Here is an 18,399-nt window from a genome sequence, read left to right as displayed (position 1 = left end):
TCTGTGGCGAACAGGCAGATTGAGTCAGCAGTGTTTGGTTGGCTTCTGTTCCTAAAATAAAACACTGTAGGCCTAGAGTACAGAGACCGTATATACAGTATGCATGATCATCTATACACAGTACATAGATCCATGTTCTCATGTCAATCCTGTTCACTAATCTGTGACCAGCCTCTCGCTGCTCTCTGCATGTCTTTTGTCTGTCAGCAGCGGGGTCTTTGGCAGGACATTTAGATGGCAAAATAGGAAAATGCGTGTTGCATAAGGTTTCTATTTCCACTGTTGGGTTTCCCTCCTTTTAACAGATAACACATGAAAGCTGGGCTTTGTTGGATGGATCTCTTTCCTGACTGTGTGCTCTCACCTTATCCATTCTGGTCCTGAGTGGTGGGTGGGTTGTTCTTCTCAACACCTTTTGCAGTACTTCAGGGTTGCAGAAATTCAAATTTCTGTAATCAACATGGGTTTCCCATGGTCATGGAAAACCTGTAAAAGTCACAATCACATTTTCCAGGCTTGGAAAAGCCATGGAATTAGCAAAAATCATTAAGTTTTTGGAAAAGTAATGTGTAATGTAATGTAAAATAACAGCAATTTTATTGTCTGAAGCTGCTTGTCTGAACATAACATAACTTTATGTCAGAATCTGAATCATAAAAGGGTTTACGAAGAATGTTTTCACTTACAAGCACTTTGCTTTGGTTTTTGGTGAAAACATTAAAAATTCAATAAACATATTAAGAGGAGTAAATAATAATGAAAAAATAAGGAAAAGTACTTCAAAACCTTAATATAGAATAGAAAATAATATAAATGGTAGAGATACTTTAATCAGTACTATAAGATAAAAAAAAAACATGTACAACATTTCTGTTTGTGCAAAATATTTATTTTTATTTGGTAAACATTTGTTTACCATTGAGTACATTTCATTCAATCTCTCCCTTCATAACTGCCAGCTAGCTGAAATTACATATACGAGCAAGTAGGGCATGGAAAAAAAATTGTGGGTCCTTGAAAGGCCATGAAAAAGTTTTGAAATTTTGTCCATGAAAATACTTGGGAACCTTGTAAATAAACCTAAGTGCATACTATTTTGTTAGAAATAAAATATGAATTTAGATTAAGAAATTAAAGGGAAACTTTGCTGATTTTCATTCAGGTCTGTGTCCTGCAGTGTTAGGAGTGTGTGCAGATAAAAACAGTGCTTGTTTTGCCCGTGTGACTACAGCGCCTCGAGCTTCCCAACCATCCATCAGCAAAACTCCACCTTGTAATGCAAAGCACATCATTGATGACACACAATGATGCGTTTTGTATCACCCAGCAGGGTTTTAATCACAACATGGGTGGGGAATTCCCAGCACTGGTGGCACAAGAAACACTGTTTATCTTAACAAACTTCCTTGTGACAGTGACCTGGTTGAAAATCAGCAAAGTATTCCTGAAAATCTTCTTCGGTGTTCCTTTGGAACCTTAAAAAGTGTTAAAAATGGGCCCTTATTTGGTATTAAAATGTCTTAAATCAATCTTTCAAAAGACCTAAAAATGGTAAGGCATGCAAGGTAGAATGTTAAAGATCGTTTCTTTCTGCGGTTGGTAACATCTATCTTTCCAAAAATAATTTACCAAATGCCTCTTGAATTAACATCACACAGATCAGGATAGTGGAACCAACAACATCTATTTTTTACTAGATTAGATCTGTATTTTGAATGTGCCAAATAAAAGGGGAGAATAAACTTAAAATATAAGTAAGAAAAACAACGGCACAATGCCAATGGGACATATTCATTAAAAACATAAGTATTTAATGTCCAAAAAGGAGTAGGAGGAAGTCAATACTTATTAAATCCTACCCCCTTTTTTTCAATATATATTAATAGTTTCTGCCCCAATATTCTATGCAAATTGTTCTTCAAAATCAGCATGTTGGGAATCAAGGCAGGGGAAATTGCAGAGTGAGAAATACAAAATAGCAACAAAAAGAAAGCCCTTGCTTACAAATGCCAGGTATTTCTTAGCTCTGTTCTACCCTTGTCTCCGAAAAAAAAGGTCAGGTTTTATTTTACAATAAACAACAGTAGTAAGTTGTTAATGTTGGTTCATGTTTTTTTTAAAAAAACTCTTAAAATCTAACTTGGCTAAAACTGTACCCTTTTTCTTAAATTCTCTCTACTATAAACTTATAGACTAGAGTACATTGTTTTTTTTAATAATAATAATAATAATAATAATAAAAAATTTAAAGTGCTTTTCAAGTATTCAAAGACACTGTACAATAGTTTAAAAATAGTTTTGCGTTTAAGGGCACTGTTTACCACAGGTCCATACAGTCACTAATTAACGATGAGTCTAAGCTTCATTTTCTTTCCATTCCCATGGATCAGAATCGGCAGCTTTGTGGGGAATGTAAACACAATCAGATTTCTCATTCAGCCCGCACTCTGCTGTTGGCTTGACATCTAACACTGCTTTATCTTTTTTCCCTTTGTCTCTCTAATCCTAAGGTTTACATCCACATTTCTGTGCTTTTAATAGAATATTCCAAAAAAACACGTCTTAAGCATCTAAGCATCATGAAAAAGACTCATGGCAAGAAAGTCCAAATGTCCACAGAAACATTTTAAACCACCACTGCAGCATAATCTACTCCTCCACTATGATTAGCCAAATTTAGATCAGCACGGCCATATCTTGCCACATCCAGCCAAATATGGCTAAACACAGCTTGATTTAGCCAAAGTACTGTTATGTATGTATACAGCCATTTTTAGCCACTTGGTTTGTCACAAGAATGCTTATCAGCTGTGTTTTATTGTTTGCATGGAGCATTAGCAAATAAACTTGCCTGCAAAGATAAACGGCTAATAGTAATTGCAAGAGAAAGTGTGTATTTATACAGATGTCCATAGAAACTTACTAAGCCCTTCCTGCAGCGTAATCCACTTGTCCACTGTCTATTTATATGCTCAGTATATTCCAAACACTTAAATTTATACCAGAATACCACTGAAAACAGCTATATGTGGCCAAAGCACTGCTATATACACAGCCATATTTAGCCATTTGATGTGTGGCTAGCATGGTTAGCCTCAAACGTTCAATACACACAATAAATGTTAGCAAATGTAAGTGCTTGCAAAGACAAATAAGTAATTGTAGGGCAACCTCAAGCTCACATGGTAGAGTGTGCGGCTTGGCCTGTGGCCCTTTGTTGCGTGTCATTCCCCTCTCTTTCCCTCTTTTCCTGTCTATCTTAAGCCGTCCTATCAATACAGGGGAAATGCCCCAAAATGAAGTCTTTAAAACTGTGATAGAAAAGGCAAAATCTCAGTATTTGAAATAGGGCTTCAATCTACCAATTATTTTCTAGATTAATTTTTAAGTCTATAAAATGCCAACATTTTTTCTTTTGAAAAATTCACATCACTGTTTGCCAGAACCCAATGTGATGTCCTCACACCGTTTCCTTTGTCCAACCTACTGCCCAAAAACCAAATGCTCTACACTTACTATCATACATTACAAAGAAAAGCAGCAAATTGTTACATTTAAGAAGCTTGAACCAGCAAATGTTTGATATTTTTGCTTGAAAAATGAAAAGATAAATTGTATATCACATTAGTTGGAGATTAATTTTAATTTGATCGACTAATCGATTCATTGACTAGTTGTTGCAGCTCTAATTTGGAGTATACCTAATATATAATTACTGGGTCATTGTTTAAATAAATTGCAACAACTGTGAACCCATTTTGACCAGGGCTGTTGCCCAAAGGCAAAGGTTTCGTTTCAGCTGTTAAGGGGGTGCTGATCGAATATAAATTAAGATAATGTTACACAGGACAGGAAGTTACTATGTGATACTCAAAATAGATTTTCAGTGGAGTACTCCTTCAACTTGTGTCTTGTCCATTAAAATAGATTAGAGGTAATTTTAGGTCATAATGATGACATGTTACCAAGTAATAAATCTGAGCAATAACGCTGAAATGAGAGCAGAACGGATAAAGTGAGACTGGTCTGCAGCTAAAATCTATAACATCTTGTTCTCTTTCATTCAAGCTGTGTTTTGAACCGTCTGTTTGGATCAGATAAACAGGAGATCAGACCACAACACAGCACCACGGACTGACTACAGATTCTCGATGGATGTGGCAGTAGCTGCACAAAGAGGTTAAAGAGCTTGATGAGGCTCCGGTGGGTGCCCGAGCCCGGCCTGTCATCCCTCACCACCCCGGGGTGACAGCTTCCCCTGCCTGCAGGCTCCTCTGAAGCCTACCGTGCGTTATAAGTCAATGAGATATTAATAATTAACCAGGGCTTTTTTCACAGTGAGACTAGACTCCCACGGCGAGACAAAGGAGCCGGCCTGGCCTCGGCCACTGAGCCCCTCGACGGTACTTTTCCACCCGTGAGAGAGAGAAAGAGAAAGAAAGAAAAGGAGTGAGAGTGGGAGAGAATCGGAGAGCTAAAGCCCACAGATGGCAGGCTGAAACATAGCACTGCCTCTTAAATACATGAACACAGGCCCTTAGTTGTTTCAATAGGGATCCAATCCCTCTTGCAATTACCACTAGACAGGCTGCTTGGCTGGGGGGACTTGGGCTCTTGCCTGGTTTCTGCTGGAGCCATTTTTTCTCCTAATGGTTTGTGTGTATGTGTGCGTGGGGCTGCACATGTGTGCATTTTCTGTACCAGAAGCAGGTGACTCAGCAGCCTCTCGCTGCTTACAAAACACTCATACACAGTGAGATACAGACACGCACACACACAAGCGAAGGCTCAGCAAGTCATCAGCGGCACTGCTAATAATAACGCGCTGATGAAAAGAGTGCGGTTAGATCTGGGTCACATGAAGCTCTGCATATTGAGCATAATGCTGACAGGACAGCTGTGAAGTGATGAAGGGAGTTTACCTTTGTAAAAGTTTGGCTAAATAAACAAGAAGTTTTCTTAGAAGTTAAAACTTGTTAAAGCTCTTTGATGACTTTTTAATAATGAAATAGGAACTTTTTTTTGTTTTTGTTTTTTTTTTTTGCAGTGAAGCACTTGACTGTTAGTGGACGTTTCCCCCTCAAAAAAAAGAGTTGAAAAAATAGTCCTTGAATTTAGCATATCATCTTATAACATTATGGGACTCACAATAAACAAGATGGGAACCGCTGATATTGCACGTTATTCATAACAGACATCACCAAATATAACTGCATCCATGCAAATAATCTTCCAAGCGTTGTGATCTAGTTGTAACTGCAGGGTCGTTTCGCCACCCTGTGATATACATCACAATTGGGTGTGGTCCCAAGAACAAGCGACCACACCTGACTACGCTTAGATGTGATGCTTAATGTGGTCAAAGCTTCAACAGACTCATACCTTCCAACCTTCACTTAAGAGATCATTGTAGAAATAGCCTCCATTGCGGTAGGTGACAGGGGGGATTCAGATGTGACCGCAGTGCAAGCTAAAATCATTGTGAGGTCTTTTTTTTTCATCAGTCGCAGTGCACATTGTGGTCCAAGATTGTGTTGCAACGAATAACTGAACAGTATGTATATTCCAGTAGCGCTCCTTATGAAAGGTACAGCTCCAAAATCTGTATGAGACGACAGAAGTTTTAATCATGTTGGGCCACCACAAGTAAATGAATGTGTGGGGAATCCCTGTAGTTGAGATTTTAATAGATGCATTTAAAAGATGAGAAAAGGGAATATTGTCTTTTTTTATTCCATGTATTCTTCTTCATTAAAATTTGCTGCCAGATCCTTGAAACCTTCTCAGTAATTCATGACAGAAAACATCAAACATAACTGCAGCCAGGCCCCCCACCACACACACACGCACGCACGCACGCACGCACGCACACACACACACACACACACACACATGCACGACCGCAGTGATTCCATTGTAAGATGTTCTTTAGTGTCGTGTTATTTCCATGCCTTCCAGACAGCCCCTTGTTTTTATTCTTGTCTTGTTTTACACTTAAAAATCTATTAGCATACTCTTGAAACTTGTTTGAGTTGTATGATCCATCTCAGCCAATGTTAAATCTACATTTATTTTTCTTCTCCAGTTGCATTGTGGTTAAATGGTAATAATGCATTGCAGACTTTTTAAATCAGTCTATGCTGCACTGAATTACCACAACAGTAATTAAACTTTGACAGAAAAATATACAGACTTGATCTTGTACTTCTAGAGCTGACCCAACCAAAGGTTATTGTACTCCAAGGGGGGCATTTTCCTGGTGTTACGAAAAAAGCTAAACTAATACACTAAAATATACAGAAATTATGATTTGATTGAAAAATGTACTCACATATTCTGGTTTTGGAGCAAAATAGACTTTCCTTTAGGATTACAAATTTTTGTGATGCTGACTATAACTTTTTGAAACATGGAGTGACATTGATTTCCTTGTATTTGCATTTAAAACTTTGAACCCTGAGTGAATTGGTGCGAATTCTTTCAAAAACATGGGAAAAAGGTACTGAGCAACTCACAAGAAATTAATTTTTAGAAAATAGTTTTAAAATGGCTATGGAAAAATTTCTAGTGAAAAAAGGAAAAAGGTTGGGAAAAACTATGTTTACATTAATCATTTGTTAATTATTTTTATAATTATGTTACAGAATTGTAATTCATTTTATGCATTTTTTCCAGGTTATTTACTATTGTTATTTTTTTTTAAACTTTCTTTTTCTTTTTTTCTTTATTTTGTTTGCTAATATTCAGGTGATTTTCTTGTATTTTTTTTTACTAATTTCTTGATAATTTTGGGTTTATTTCTTTTGCTTTTCATTGCTCTCTTCATGTGTTTTTGATTTTTCAATTTGCTCATGTTTCACAGGGTTCAGTACGTTTATAATAATCAGTAAACTTCCCATAATTAAGACAGAGTATGATATGGAAATGAATAAAAGTAAATGGCTCCTTGAAACAAATCTAATAATGTGCAGCAGCCAATAGTGAAATTGTGATTAGTAATGTACACAGCATTTGTAGTTAAGGATGTAAACCTGTAAAAACACTTCATTATTGCCTTTAATGTCTCTGAGAAGCAGAAAGTGAAGTCTTACGGCTTACGTCCTGTTCATTTAGCCCCAGATGCGTTTGTGGTTGGGAAGGACAGAAAGTTTCCAGTGGGTGGTTTTGACAGTTCAGGATATTCTCTCTTTCACACACAAACACACTCACAAACTCTCAGGAGATTCTCAGAAAGCTACAGGATGGAAAAAAACAAGTGGCCATTTTTGCTATAACCAGGGAAACCCCTTTGTGTCCTGCTCGATTGGAAAGAACCGTTGATCTGTGTAAAGTGTGAGAGCCATACTGCAGCAGCTGTCTGCTGATCATGACTCAACATTATACAGCCTTTGCTACAGTGAAGCGATAACCGCTTCTGCACAGCCACAAACTCAGCAGAGGATGTGAAGACTCCGGCTTAGCATCTGTCACTTCTGTTGCCATAACATGCACGTTACATGGTGGTTTCCCCAGTTCAGTTGGGCTGCTTTTCATAAGAGGTTGCAGCTGTATTATATCACCGGACTTATCTTGTGTTTTGTCTTGGATCTGTAAATATCAGGTAGAAGAGAAACGCTGAAGTGGATGATGATAAAAGCAGGCTGCAACATCTCAACTTCTCTTCCACTCCTTCTGATACGCCATCAATATGTCCCTTGACCTTTTGTTTATAACAAGTCAGTCACATTCTCACCCTGCAGCGTCACCGAGCAGTAGCAAAAGCGTGCAGTTACACACGTTCTCCTCCCCTCGGGGTGAGGGGGGGAAGCTTTGTCGTGTGTTTGTATCTTGTGTCACCCAGAAGACTTGGCTTAGCATAAAGGCTGCAGTTATCGTCAGGCCGTGTTCTGCTCTGGGTTATGGTAATACAGTCTGCCTCAGTGTGAGAAAAAGGCAGTGTTTTGGCTGATGGTGCATTCACTTGTGTGGTATGAAAAACGCACTTTTGCACAATGAACTGACTTGAGCGTTTTTCTGTCTCTCACTGGCAGGCTGACTCTTATCCTCTCAGCGCTGTCGTAGCTCTCATAAACGTGATCCGTCACTGCTAGGCTGGGTGACAGCACTTATTACAACATACTTGGGATGTTACGGATTTTATTTATTTGGGGCAGAGATTTTACACATAGGAATGAACATCTTGAAAACCAAAGCCATAGGACTTATTAGGTTGCATTCACACCTACATTCATATCCAGGGTTCCCATGGGTGCATAAAACCTGGAAAAGTCATGGAATTTCACAGTTATGTTTTCCAGGCCTGGAAAACTCATGGAACTAGAAAAATCTTTAAATGTTTTAGAAGATTCATCAAAATGTGTTGTGTGTAATAAATGAAATTACATTTATCTAACATAACAGGGCATTTATTTTGTAGTAGATCTGTTCTTTAAAAAAACAATGGTGATTTTTTTGTTGTTGTTGTTGTTTTTTAAAAAAAAATCAAATGCATGTTTTCTTTAAAAATCATGAAAATGACATTTTTCATAGCCAGAAACTGTAAAAACAGAAATTATATTTAGATTTTGAAATTTCTGAGGGTGGGATGTTTGAATAGATATTGAATCTTATATCCTTAAAAAAAACACCAGGTGAGTGGGGTAAGAGAAAAAAAATATATTTTGGGTCCTTGAAAAGTCATTGAAGAGTTTTGAAATTTTGTATTTGACAATGTGTGGGGACCCTGTATATCAATGTTGGTTGTTCCTCTTTTTGATGCAGTTTGTCAATGTTTCTCACATGCTATGGGGACTTTCACCACAGTTCCCGTCAACATACTAAACACTTTTGCTTTTATTTTAACCAGAGCACTTGCAATTTGGGGTTATTTTGCCCCTTTTGAAGTTGCTTTTTTTTACTTTAAAAATCTCACAGACATCTTTCAACGCTATAAAATGATAGAACCCATCTTTGTAGCAGTGCTTGTAATTTTAAAGGGAAATTTGGACCTTTTGAAGTGAGGTTGTGTGAGGTTTTTATTCAGTGTATAAACTACAGTGTATCGAGATTCGCACACATCCAGTTTGGACTGCTGTGGAAGCAAAACTGCTGCAGCCGGAAAAACTTTTAGCCATCAAAAAAGAATTCTACAACAGTTTACAGGATTCCCATGGTCATGGAAAACCTGGGAAAGTCTTGAAATTAGTAAAAATAATTGAAAGTTATGGAAAAGGCATGAAACTTTGCATAATTGTTTCAGCAATCATCTGTGGAAAACCCTCAACGTAAAGTAACATAATGACAAATTTGTATCTTGTAGCTGTCGATGCAACATAGCTCTAACGTGTTGATGTGTGACAGCGTAATGTTTACTATAGTGTACTCTTTGTTTTCTCCTCGCCTTCCATCTCTTCCTTCATGTATGCCAGCTAGCTGAAATTATGTTTGAATAGAGTTTATATCTGATTTTTTAAACATAAAAAAGCCAATAGAATGTATTATAGGTCCTTGAAGTCATGGAAAAGTTGCAATTTTTTCCATGAAAATATGTAACCTTGCCATCAGTAAGCCCCTGCCTTCATCTCCAAACCGGGGACATGCCAACCGCCATCTACTGTAGGTAATACACAGACTTTGAAAAAGTACCTCATACAATCTGACTTTGGAACTAAGCCATAAAGTTACTTCAGAGTTTTTTACATTTTTTTTATGAGGAGTTGGCAGTGTTGTTTTGTCTGCACCACACGTGATCTACAAACAACAGGCATTCAAAGAATTTATTTCAATGCTTTAACGTTTCCCAAAAACAGATATATTCATGTGTGTTGAAATCTAGCTGCTGGGAATCAGACTGTTTCAAGACAGGTTTTCTGTAAAAGTCACTGTGTGTGTGTGTCACCTCTCTCCAGATCACAACATTGCTCGCAGTGTCATGTACTGTTGGCTCAGGTTGAACTTTTCATCTCTGCCCTCATGCATTCCTTATCTGCTTTATCTGCACTGTGTCAAGCGAAAGGCCTACTCAGCAAAGGTGAGGAGGTTAAAAAAGAAGTGTAAACTGAAATCGGGTGTGTGTGACAGCTTTGCTTCCTTCTTTGCGCACGTCTGTGTCTTTGTTTATGTGCTGGTGTGTTAACTGATTGAGAAGGTTGTCATGCCTTTCACCTGACAGTCAGCTATCTTGACAATGAAATAAAGAAGAAGCTACCCTCATATCCAAATGTTAAACAACCCCCCTTTACTTTATTTTTGTATCATACCTCATCTCATCTTGAAGCACAGCTGACTTTCACACACAAGCACACTCACTGTATGAGTCACTCGTATCCACTTTCATTTCATGGAGGCACGGCTTGTCCTTATAAAAATGTATCTCTGTGTTTTATAGAGCCAAGTATCATGTTATATTTCTACCCTTAGACACTCTAAGCCTCTATAATCTTATATTGCCTGAGCAGAATACACACGATACCCATTTCTCACCAGACAGTTTAATCCACTGACATGTCAGAGCTGTTCTAAGGGATCAGGGGTGTACACTATGTACCTGTTTTTAAAGCACGTGGAATGACGATTCAGATTACTCCTTGATCAATTTGATAGGTTTAAGGCTCTGCTCAAGTATTATTTTGATTGTGTTTAATGTGTCTTTTATTTGTTTCCACTAATTGATTCATTTAGTGTTTATTGTGTGAATAAATAGTGAAAAAAGTCCATTGCCAGCTATTAAACCCCAAGGGATGTCTTTAAAATAGTTTGTTTTGTCTAATCACCAGCCTAAAATTACAGACTGTAAAAACAATGGACGTAACCACTGTGACATCACCCACTGGTTTGTGGACTCGTTTTGAAGCCTGAAGTTTGGCATTTTGGCTGTCACCGGAGATATAGGCTCCCTCGAGCAAGAACAAATAGGTATACATTTTTGTTCCATATGCAATCAACGTAAATAATATGCTCAATTCTTAGCGCACTGTTTTTGTGGCACTTAAGACGTTTAATGATGGAAATGACTGTGATGACCTCTTTTATTGAATGATCTATATTTTAATGACTTTCTTAATGGTTGACTGAGCAAAATTTTTATTGACACTTTAGATGACTTTCATTGATACTTTTATTTTTACTGTTGATCCGGCTTGCTTTTAATCCAGTTTGGTTGTGTGCTGCCATGATGTACTATGTGCCTGTTTATTGCCATTTTTAGATTGTTTTGTAGCACCAACTGCAGATTAGATTTCCTCTTGAGGGACAATAAAAACTCTGAACTGATCTGATCTTGGATTTTTGGAGCCAGAAGTGATCCACATTTACCAGATTTAGACAAATTTAAATTAAGGAGATTTTAAAAATTCCCCCCCGGTGCTGTTGTCATGAAGGGTAATTGAACAATACAGACAAAAAACATGTTTCTGTACCTGTTTGGTGTGTTTGAGCCTTAAAATCTAAACCTTGTGATCATGTACTAACTTCCTGGTGAAGGTTTTTGGTCTTCCAGCATTGTAGCAGCTGTGTTGGACTAAACTCTTGGCTACTTCCCACCTCTTACCTAATAGCTGACCTCACCTGTAGGTGAAGGCTTTGCAGTGTCCATGAGGCTCAGGCACCAAACCTATCTCTTCACGTGTATTGATATTGCATTGACCTGAAGGACACGCAGTGAGCCGCACATTACCTCATCTGAAACACTAGATGCATTGTGCTGAATTTTGCATGGTCACATTGACCTGGTTGCTCCTTCATTATTCATGGCGACGGGAGGAAAGCAGCAAAATGAATACACACACACACATGCATGCATGCATGCATATCTAAAAGGAGCAGGCCATGGGAGATTTAAAGGAGCATCAGGTTGGAGAGACGGTGTGGTCGATGCTGTTGGCCTCGCCGCTTGAAATATAAGAGCCATGTGACTAACTCGCTTGTGTGTTCGTGCCTGCGTGCGTGAACTCAATCAGTCCTCGGGCAAAAAAGGGTGTGGGAGTAATCCAGCACAGGAGACATAACACCCGGACCATTAGCGGAGCGGCTCACATAACCGAAGCGCTGGTGGCTGACAGACATTCGTAAACACATGGCACCGCTCCCCCGTATTCACCGTGGCTTCAGTATTCAACACCTCTCCTCTCCCCCCCACCGGCCTCTTCTTTCTGACGCTACACTTGGGCGGCTCACAAATATTTGCCATGGTCCTCTGCAAGCTCTCAGAGGGCAGGATTAATGGCGGTGTGTGCCGCACACCCAGGGCCAGACAAAGCCTCCCCATCTGGAGTTCCAACCCGTGACTGGGGAACAGAGGCAGCACACAGAGCCCGGTCGAGGCGGCCCAGGGAGGGGGGGATCTATAGGCACCACTTCATAAATGAGCAGAAGTCCTGGGCAGTCCTGCACATGAATGAAGGGGGCGTCTCCGTCTTTTGATGTGATGGGGAGGAAAAGGGTCCTGCATGCCGGCCTGGGCCTGGTGCCACGCCAAATGGATCACATTTCCCCTACCAGCTGATTAAACAGCCATATCTGCATCCATCAGCGGGCCCCGAGCCAAACAATGGCGGCAGCCAGGAGGGAAATAGGCAACATTGCCCTGTGCCTCCTACAGATTTAATACTATTTAGAAAAACAGCCTTAGACAAAATCATGATGACAACGTTGGTCGGCAGTTTCTGATGATTTTTGGTCTTTAGGGTTGTTTGTATGTCATAGAGGTGTGGGTTGCAGTCATTCATTCGCCATTCTGTATTAAAGGCGTTCTCACGAAATGGGGCGACACGAGCAATCTTGTAGTTGTCTTATTGAGGTCGAGATGTGTGGACAGTAAAATCATTCTATAACTAAAAACCGTGGATTACCAGAACCATCTGCAAACATGAAGGATTATAAAGCAGCGGCCAACAATGTAATAGACGCAAAAAAGGGCTCAAAAAATGTTGCATAAGTTAAAGGAGCTGATGGGATCAAAGCTCACTGGAGTTGTATATTGTATAATGCCATGTTACAGTTAAATTATAGTTTGATTGATTGATAATGCACTCTCTGGAGCCATGCTGATGGCATGGCAAAAAAAGTCTTAATAAGAAATTTCATTTTGTCTAAAAGACATATGTTTTCCTTTCTGTCTTACAACCTTTTAAATTAACAGTATCTTGCCACAGCCTCTTTTCTGGCCCTACCTCCAGGTTGGAAACGGCTGGTCAAATTATTTTATTGGTTTTATTTTAAGAAACTGGGTATTTTTGGAATAAGCAGTTCTCGTTAAAGTCCCCAGTTGGTCTGCTTTGGTTGCCTGTAGATATATTAGAAAAGTCTGGAACACTGTGTGACAGCTGGTGAGAGAGACAAACAACATGCACAACCCTGCAGGGGCTTTTGGCAAGCAGCTGCACAGACACCTTTTTCAGTGATATCAACACGGCAATAAAATCACACAACTTTAATTTTTATTGCATTGTTGATCATAAGTGAGCTCTTCTGATCACTCTGAGAGGACATACACCCTATTCATTCCCTAAACCTCCCCCTTAAGCTTAAACAGTCTGTAAAGTAATTCTTGACTGTTCAAGCCTTTCCTGAGTCTTCGCCGACCATCATGTCCTGCTCTGTTTGAGTTTATACATTCAGCATTGTTAACGCGGCTGATAGCATCAAACTGTTGGTTGTTTACGACCCTTGTGCAGAGGCTGTTTGTTCCTGTTTTTCCCCCGAGTGCGTGTCTTTAAGCATATGCTTGTGCTTCTCCTCCCTCAGGCCCAGTGACGAGAGGCACTCAACGGTGACTGCTGACGGCACGGTGGACAACCTGGCCCAGGCTGTGGACATGATCCTCAATCAGAGGCACTGAGAGCAAGGCAGCAGACATCTCTCCGTTTACTGTGACTGTAGGTGATACAGGTGCCCAATAGTATTTTTATATCACTCTTAAAGGAGCTTTATATGATATTCAGAGCATAAATATAGCAGCAAACAACTGCTTGCTATATAAAGAAACAGTGGAGTAATGGCGTCCTGAGCAGAGAATTAAGTAACGCCGCCTCTGCGTGTGTTGTAATCTGAGCTTTTCTGTTGTTTATTGTGGTAGACAGTTCATCTATGTGTGCATGTGAGTCTCGTAGGTGTATCTCGCTGACTTGCTAACTATAGAAGAATAGCGCCCACCCTCCGTGTCCTCCCCACTTAAGACCATTAGCTCTGTCAGCACTGTTGCCATTTCAATATGTGCGCGGCGAGAGAGCAGAGGGAGAGACAGGGATGCCGCGCTGCTCGCAGTCTCTGACATTTAGTTTATCGTATATTTAGTTTTTTTGTTGCTGTATGTAACAGTTGTGTCAACAAATCAAAATATTACTAATATCACAATATGATTTTTTTATTATCATATCAAAACCTCTGAGTCATTGATACACTCTGAATATCGTATAGAGCTCCTTTAAGTGCTGTTTCTAGTAGGAAGGGTATACTGCATCGGGGTATTTTAGGTCAACATGTCAAAGCAGTGCAAAACTAAAATATCATCCAAATACTGTGTATCCGTTAACTGTCATTTTACCGTCACACATGGGAAACACCCACCATCTGGTGCTCCACATAGTGAGAAACAAACTAGAATACAATTTGCAGAACCATTATCTAAGTCTACACTAGATAAGCTGTAGGGCTGTACTGTGCATTTGTCAGTACATGATTGCCATAGATAAGATACCTCAAGCTGACAGGACTGTGCCTGTAACCAGCTGCTGACTGACGGTTAGAAAGGTGAAGTAGCACTGTGTGTTCAGAGTTCTTTGCTAATGTTTCACACTCAAATTCTTCAAAGAGCTAAGTGAGGACAGGTTAAACTGGAAATGCACAAATGAAAAGGCGCTGTAGTTTAATTTAACATACATCAATTAATATAAGTATCCTATTAATAGAAAGTAATTTTTTTGCTCACTTTCTCTTTACACAAAACATGTACAACCTTCATAAAACAGCAGGGAGTAGTCAGTAATATAAATAAAACTCTTTTACTAGCTGTTGAAAACATTCGTCTCCCTGAATTTCACATAACTTGTTTTTATAAAGAAAGGGTTCAAGGTCTCAAAGCACTGGGGAAAACGTAGCCTTGGCTCTGGTTTAAACTGGATTTTATATTGGAGCCGCTTTATGTTTTACAAAAACAAATGGCTGGAAATGGGAAGTGAGCTGGTCTCGCAAGATGATAAATGCAGAACCCAGCCGAGTGTGATGAATTACACTGTTGCATGAGCTCATGTTTCCCTCTCTGTAAACAAAAATGAAATGAGCGCTCCATCATCGGACTGAAGAATCACAAATCTACAACCGCTTATCTTTATTTACTTGACTGTAAGCCGCCTCTGCCAGGGGATCGCCCCGTTAATGTTGTTAATTGCCGCTCATTAGACATCCGCCGTCTATAGTGAGGTTAAATAAAATGATGAGAGGGAAAAAGATGGTTATTGGGCGTTTGTGTGCCAGCTGGATCATGGAGGGCCTCTGGAAGTGGGGCGTAAAACAAACGATTCTCCATCGCTGCCCCCGAGGTTTCAGCGCACAGAATAGATTCAACAAGAACAAAAGCCCATTGCCAAGTGATTCATTGAGGTCCTTCTGGTTCACTTCACCATTCGCTGACACAAGCTTGAATGTTATTGGGCAATTAAAGGTAATGAAATGCTACGAAGGATTATGAAACTGCGCCTGAGCCGGGCGTGCCACTTCTATATCTGATTGGGAAATAAATATAAATGCGCACGGCAAACTACTAGCAGCTGGTACCCAGTTTTCTAACAGCTTCCACATTGTTTGACTCAGTGTTTTGTCCATTATGCTCCCGCCCGTTGGCCTTGTATGGAGCTATTAAACATGTATTTGACTGCTCTCGAATGAATTCACTTGGCTTTGGGTATTTTTTTCCAGTTCATGGAAGTGCAGTGGAGAGATGTAGGCCACAGTTTTTCAACACCCACCTCTTGGCAGGTTCATCATCACTTGCTGTTAAACACACGCATGCCTCCAGAGCTAGCAGGCTGATAACCGTACCTCTTGGCCCGAGGTCATCCACCCGTTTCACACAAATTAGTTACCTCTGCGGGCTGCTATGATAGGTAAACAGTGACACAGTCCTCCAGGAGTGCAGCTACATTGATTCCCTCCCTGTGACCGCAGACTGTGAAGCAAGATTGCCTTTCAAATAATAGAGATGACCTCATTTCAGTAGACATGTCTGGGCATGTATGACCTCACTGCCGCAGGACAGTATTGACAGACAGAATGCGCCGTCAGATCCTTGACTGACTGAAGCTCTTGTTGGTGTCTTGACTTTCCGGTTAGAAGATGTTGGCACATCAGTTTGTCATGTTGGGAATTTTTTTGTTTAAACATCTGAATTGTGTTCAGTGTTTTGTTTTCTTACTGTATGACGTGACCGCAGTTAACCTCACTGTTGACATGCATTAAGCGCACTTACTCTCAAGTAAACAGGGTCAGTCCTGAGGCGATAAGGAGCTTATTCGCCTCAGTCGATCAAGAGAAAATGAACAGAAAACGATTTTAGTCATTGAGTAAGTGTCCCGTCATCCTCAGCTGCACTCTTTGTTTTGTACTAATCAGCAAATGTGTGTAATCAGTAAATTCTAGCATGCTGATATGTTAAACTAAACTGTTTTTCAGACATAATAAGCAACTGGAAGACGGCACTTAGGCTTTAGATACTTGAGACACTGACTCATAATTTTTCAAACTTTGCTTTTTTTTCCCTGCAAATGTCAAATACATTAAGTCTGCTTGATTTGCACCTTGATTTGCAATGTTTATCTTAAAATATCAGCCTGTGCAGTCATGCCAGAGCAGGATTATGACTCATTATAAATGATATGTATCCCCACCGTTACCTCCTCGCTCTCTTACTACAACCTCCGGTCATTGAGCTCATGATCTCATTTTCATCTTATCTTGATTGACACATCGAGGACGTACAGTCCTGTAGCATGTGTCTGAGAGTGACACACACCCTGTGAAGATGAGAGTGTGGCTTTCTGTTAAATGTGTCATGGCCAATCTCCAGCATCCAGTGATAACTTTCTCTTGGGAGCCACAAGTTTGTAACCAAATCCAACAACGGTGTGATTTGTAAAATTATTTTTCTCATTGATAAGATTAGTGACTCCCACTCACTGTTTATCTTTCAATCATAGTTGTTGGAATTATTCTGAAATACAATCTTAAAGTCAGACATTTTTAGAAAGGAGGCCCCTTGAGATCTCTGTATGCGTATACTGCTGCGGTGTGTCTGAGCCAACATTCATATACGTTTTTATGTCATCTGTTTGTGTTCGGCTCCTCTTACACGGCACACACACTGCTGCTCTTGTGGCGCACCTGCATTCGCCCACCTTAACAACTGCCAGCTGTGTGCTACCTTGAACTTTCATCTCCACTCATTTGGCTCTTCCTGTTTGACAGGAAACGACGGGTCAGCTGACCAGACAACGCCACACACCTGCAGCACCGTTATCCGTGGAAACATGCAGTTGTTTTGACAGCAGTCACTTTTATTTGTCCCCCTCCCTTCTGTGTGTGGAGAGCTGGTCCATGTGTTGCTCTTACTGGCCAAGCCACACGGTTTCCCTTCATTTCATCACTCTCTTTCCCTTGTGGGCAGCCGTGCCAGCGGCGTTCGCTGGCGTGGAAGGGAAACTTCAGAAGAAGTCTGGGTTTGGAGTGGAGGCCTGAATTTCCTCCCTCTCATGGCTGTCCCTGACCCCACCCCATTCCTCCCTCAGAGTCTTTACAAGCAATCTGAGAAGAGTCTCAGTTGGTACACAGAGCGGTCTGTACTCCGGAGTGGTCACACAGCCGTCACAGACCCCCCTCCGGGGACACGACCCCTGATCAACTGCCTGCAAAACCCCCAGCGCCCAGACACGAAGCATGACCCCGTGATGTCATACCAGAGCGTGTGCGTATGTATAATAATCCAAGAGAAAGGGTGGTCGTATGTCACCCCACAGTGTAAACGAAGTGTTCTGGTCTGCGAAAGGTCTGAAGGCTTACAGCTGACCTCGATTTTAAAGCCGTCTGGGATTCTCTCATGTGAACGTGTCCAGTTACCTTTCATAAAAGCCAAAGTGCTCACAACTGCAATCCTACAATCCTCTTGCCGACTGTTTAACTTGAGAAGGCTTGTATGACCTTGGAACATCTCTCCTATGTGGGTGCACAGTGTTGCTGCTCAGACATAACACTGCGCTTTAAAAAGCCAATTTGTGGTTTGTTCAGTGTCTGAAAGTGTGTAGGTGAGATTCAGCACGATAACTACCTCCTGATACAATAGTGTATTGATTCAGTGAATATGTACAAAACTTTATTTTTTAAGGTGTTTTGTTCAGATGTCATTTAGAGCTCAGGGTGAAGTTTGTGTTCCCA

General features: G+C 40.3%; 1 protein-coding gene across 3 annotated transcripts in view; it reads left to right on the top strand.

Annotated features, from left to right (window-relative positions):
- The window catches only part of LOC121958517 (phospholysine phosphohistidine inorganic pyrophosphate phosphatase), a 59,317-nt gene that overhangs the window by 21,669 nt on the left and 19,249 nt on the right, over positions 1-18,399 (top strand). Inside the window, exons 7-8 of one of the 3 annotated variants that reach the window (XM_042507477.1) lie at positions 13,723-13,853; positions 17,437-17,528. In XM_042507477.1, coding sequence (XP_042363411.1) covers positions 13,723-13,816 — 94 coding nt within the window. In that variant the 3' untranslated portion in view covers positions 13,817-13,853; positions 17,437-17,528. Of the gene's footprint in view, positions 1-13,722; positions 15,863-17,436; positions 17,529-18,399 lie in introns of those variants that run through there. The other 2 variants (XM_042507478.1, XM_042507476.1) reach the window with 2 other exon arrangements.

This window comes from Plectropomus leopardus, chromosome 19 (assembly GCF_008729295.1).
Source record: "Plectropomus leopardus isolate mb chromosome 19, YSFRI_Pleo_2.0, whole genome shotgun sequence".
Classification (NCBI taxonomy): domain Eukaryota; kingdom Metazoa; phylum Chordata; class Actinopteri; order Perciformes; family Serranidae; genus Plectropomus; species Plectropomus leopardus.
This window is presented reverse-complemented; position numbering and strand designations above follow the sequence as displayed.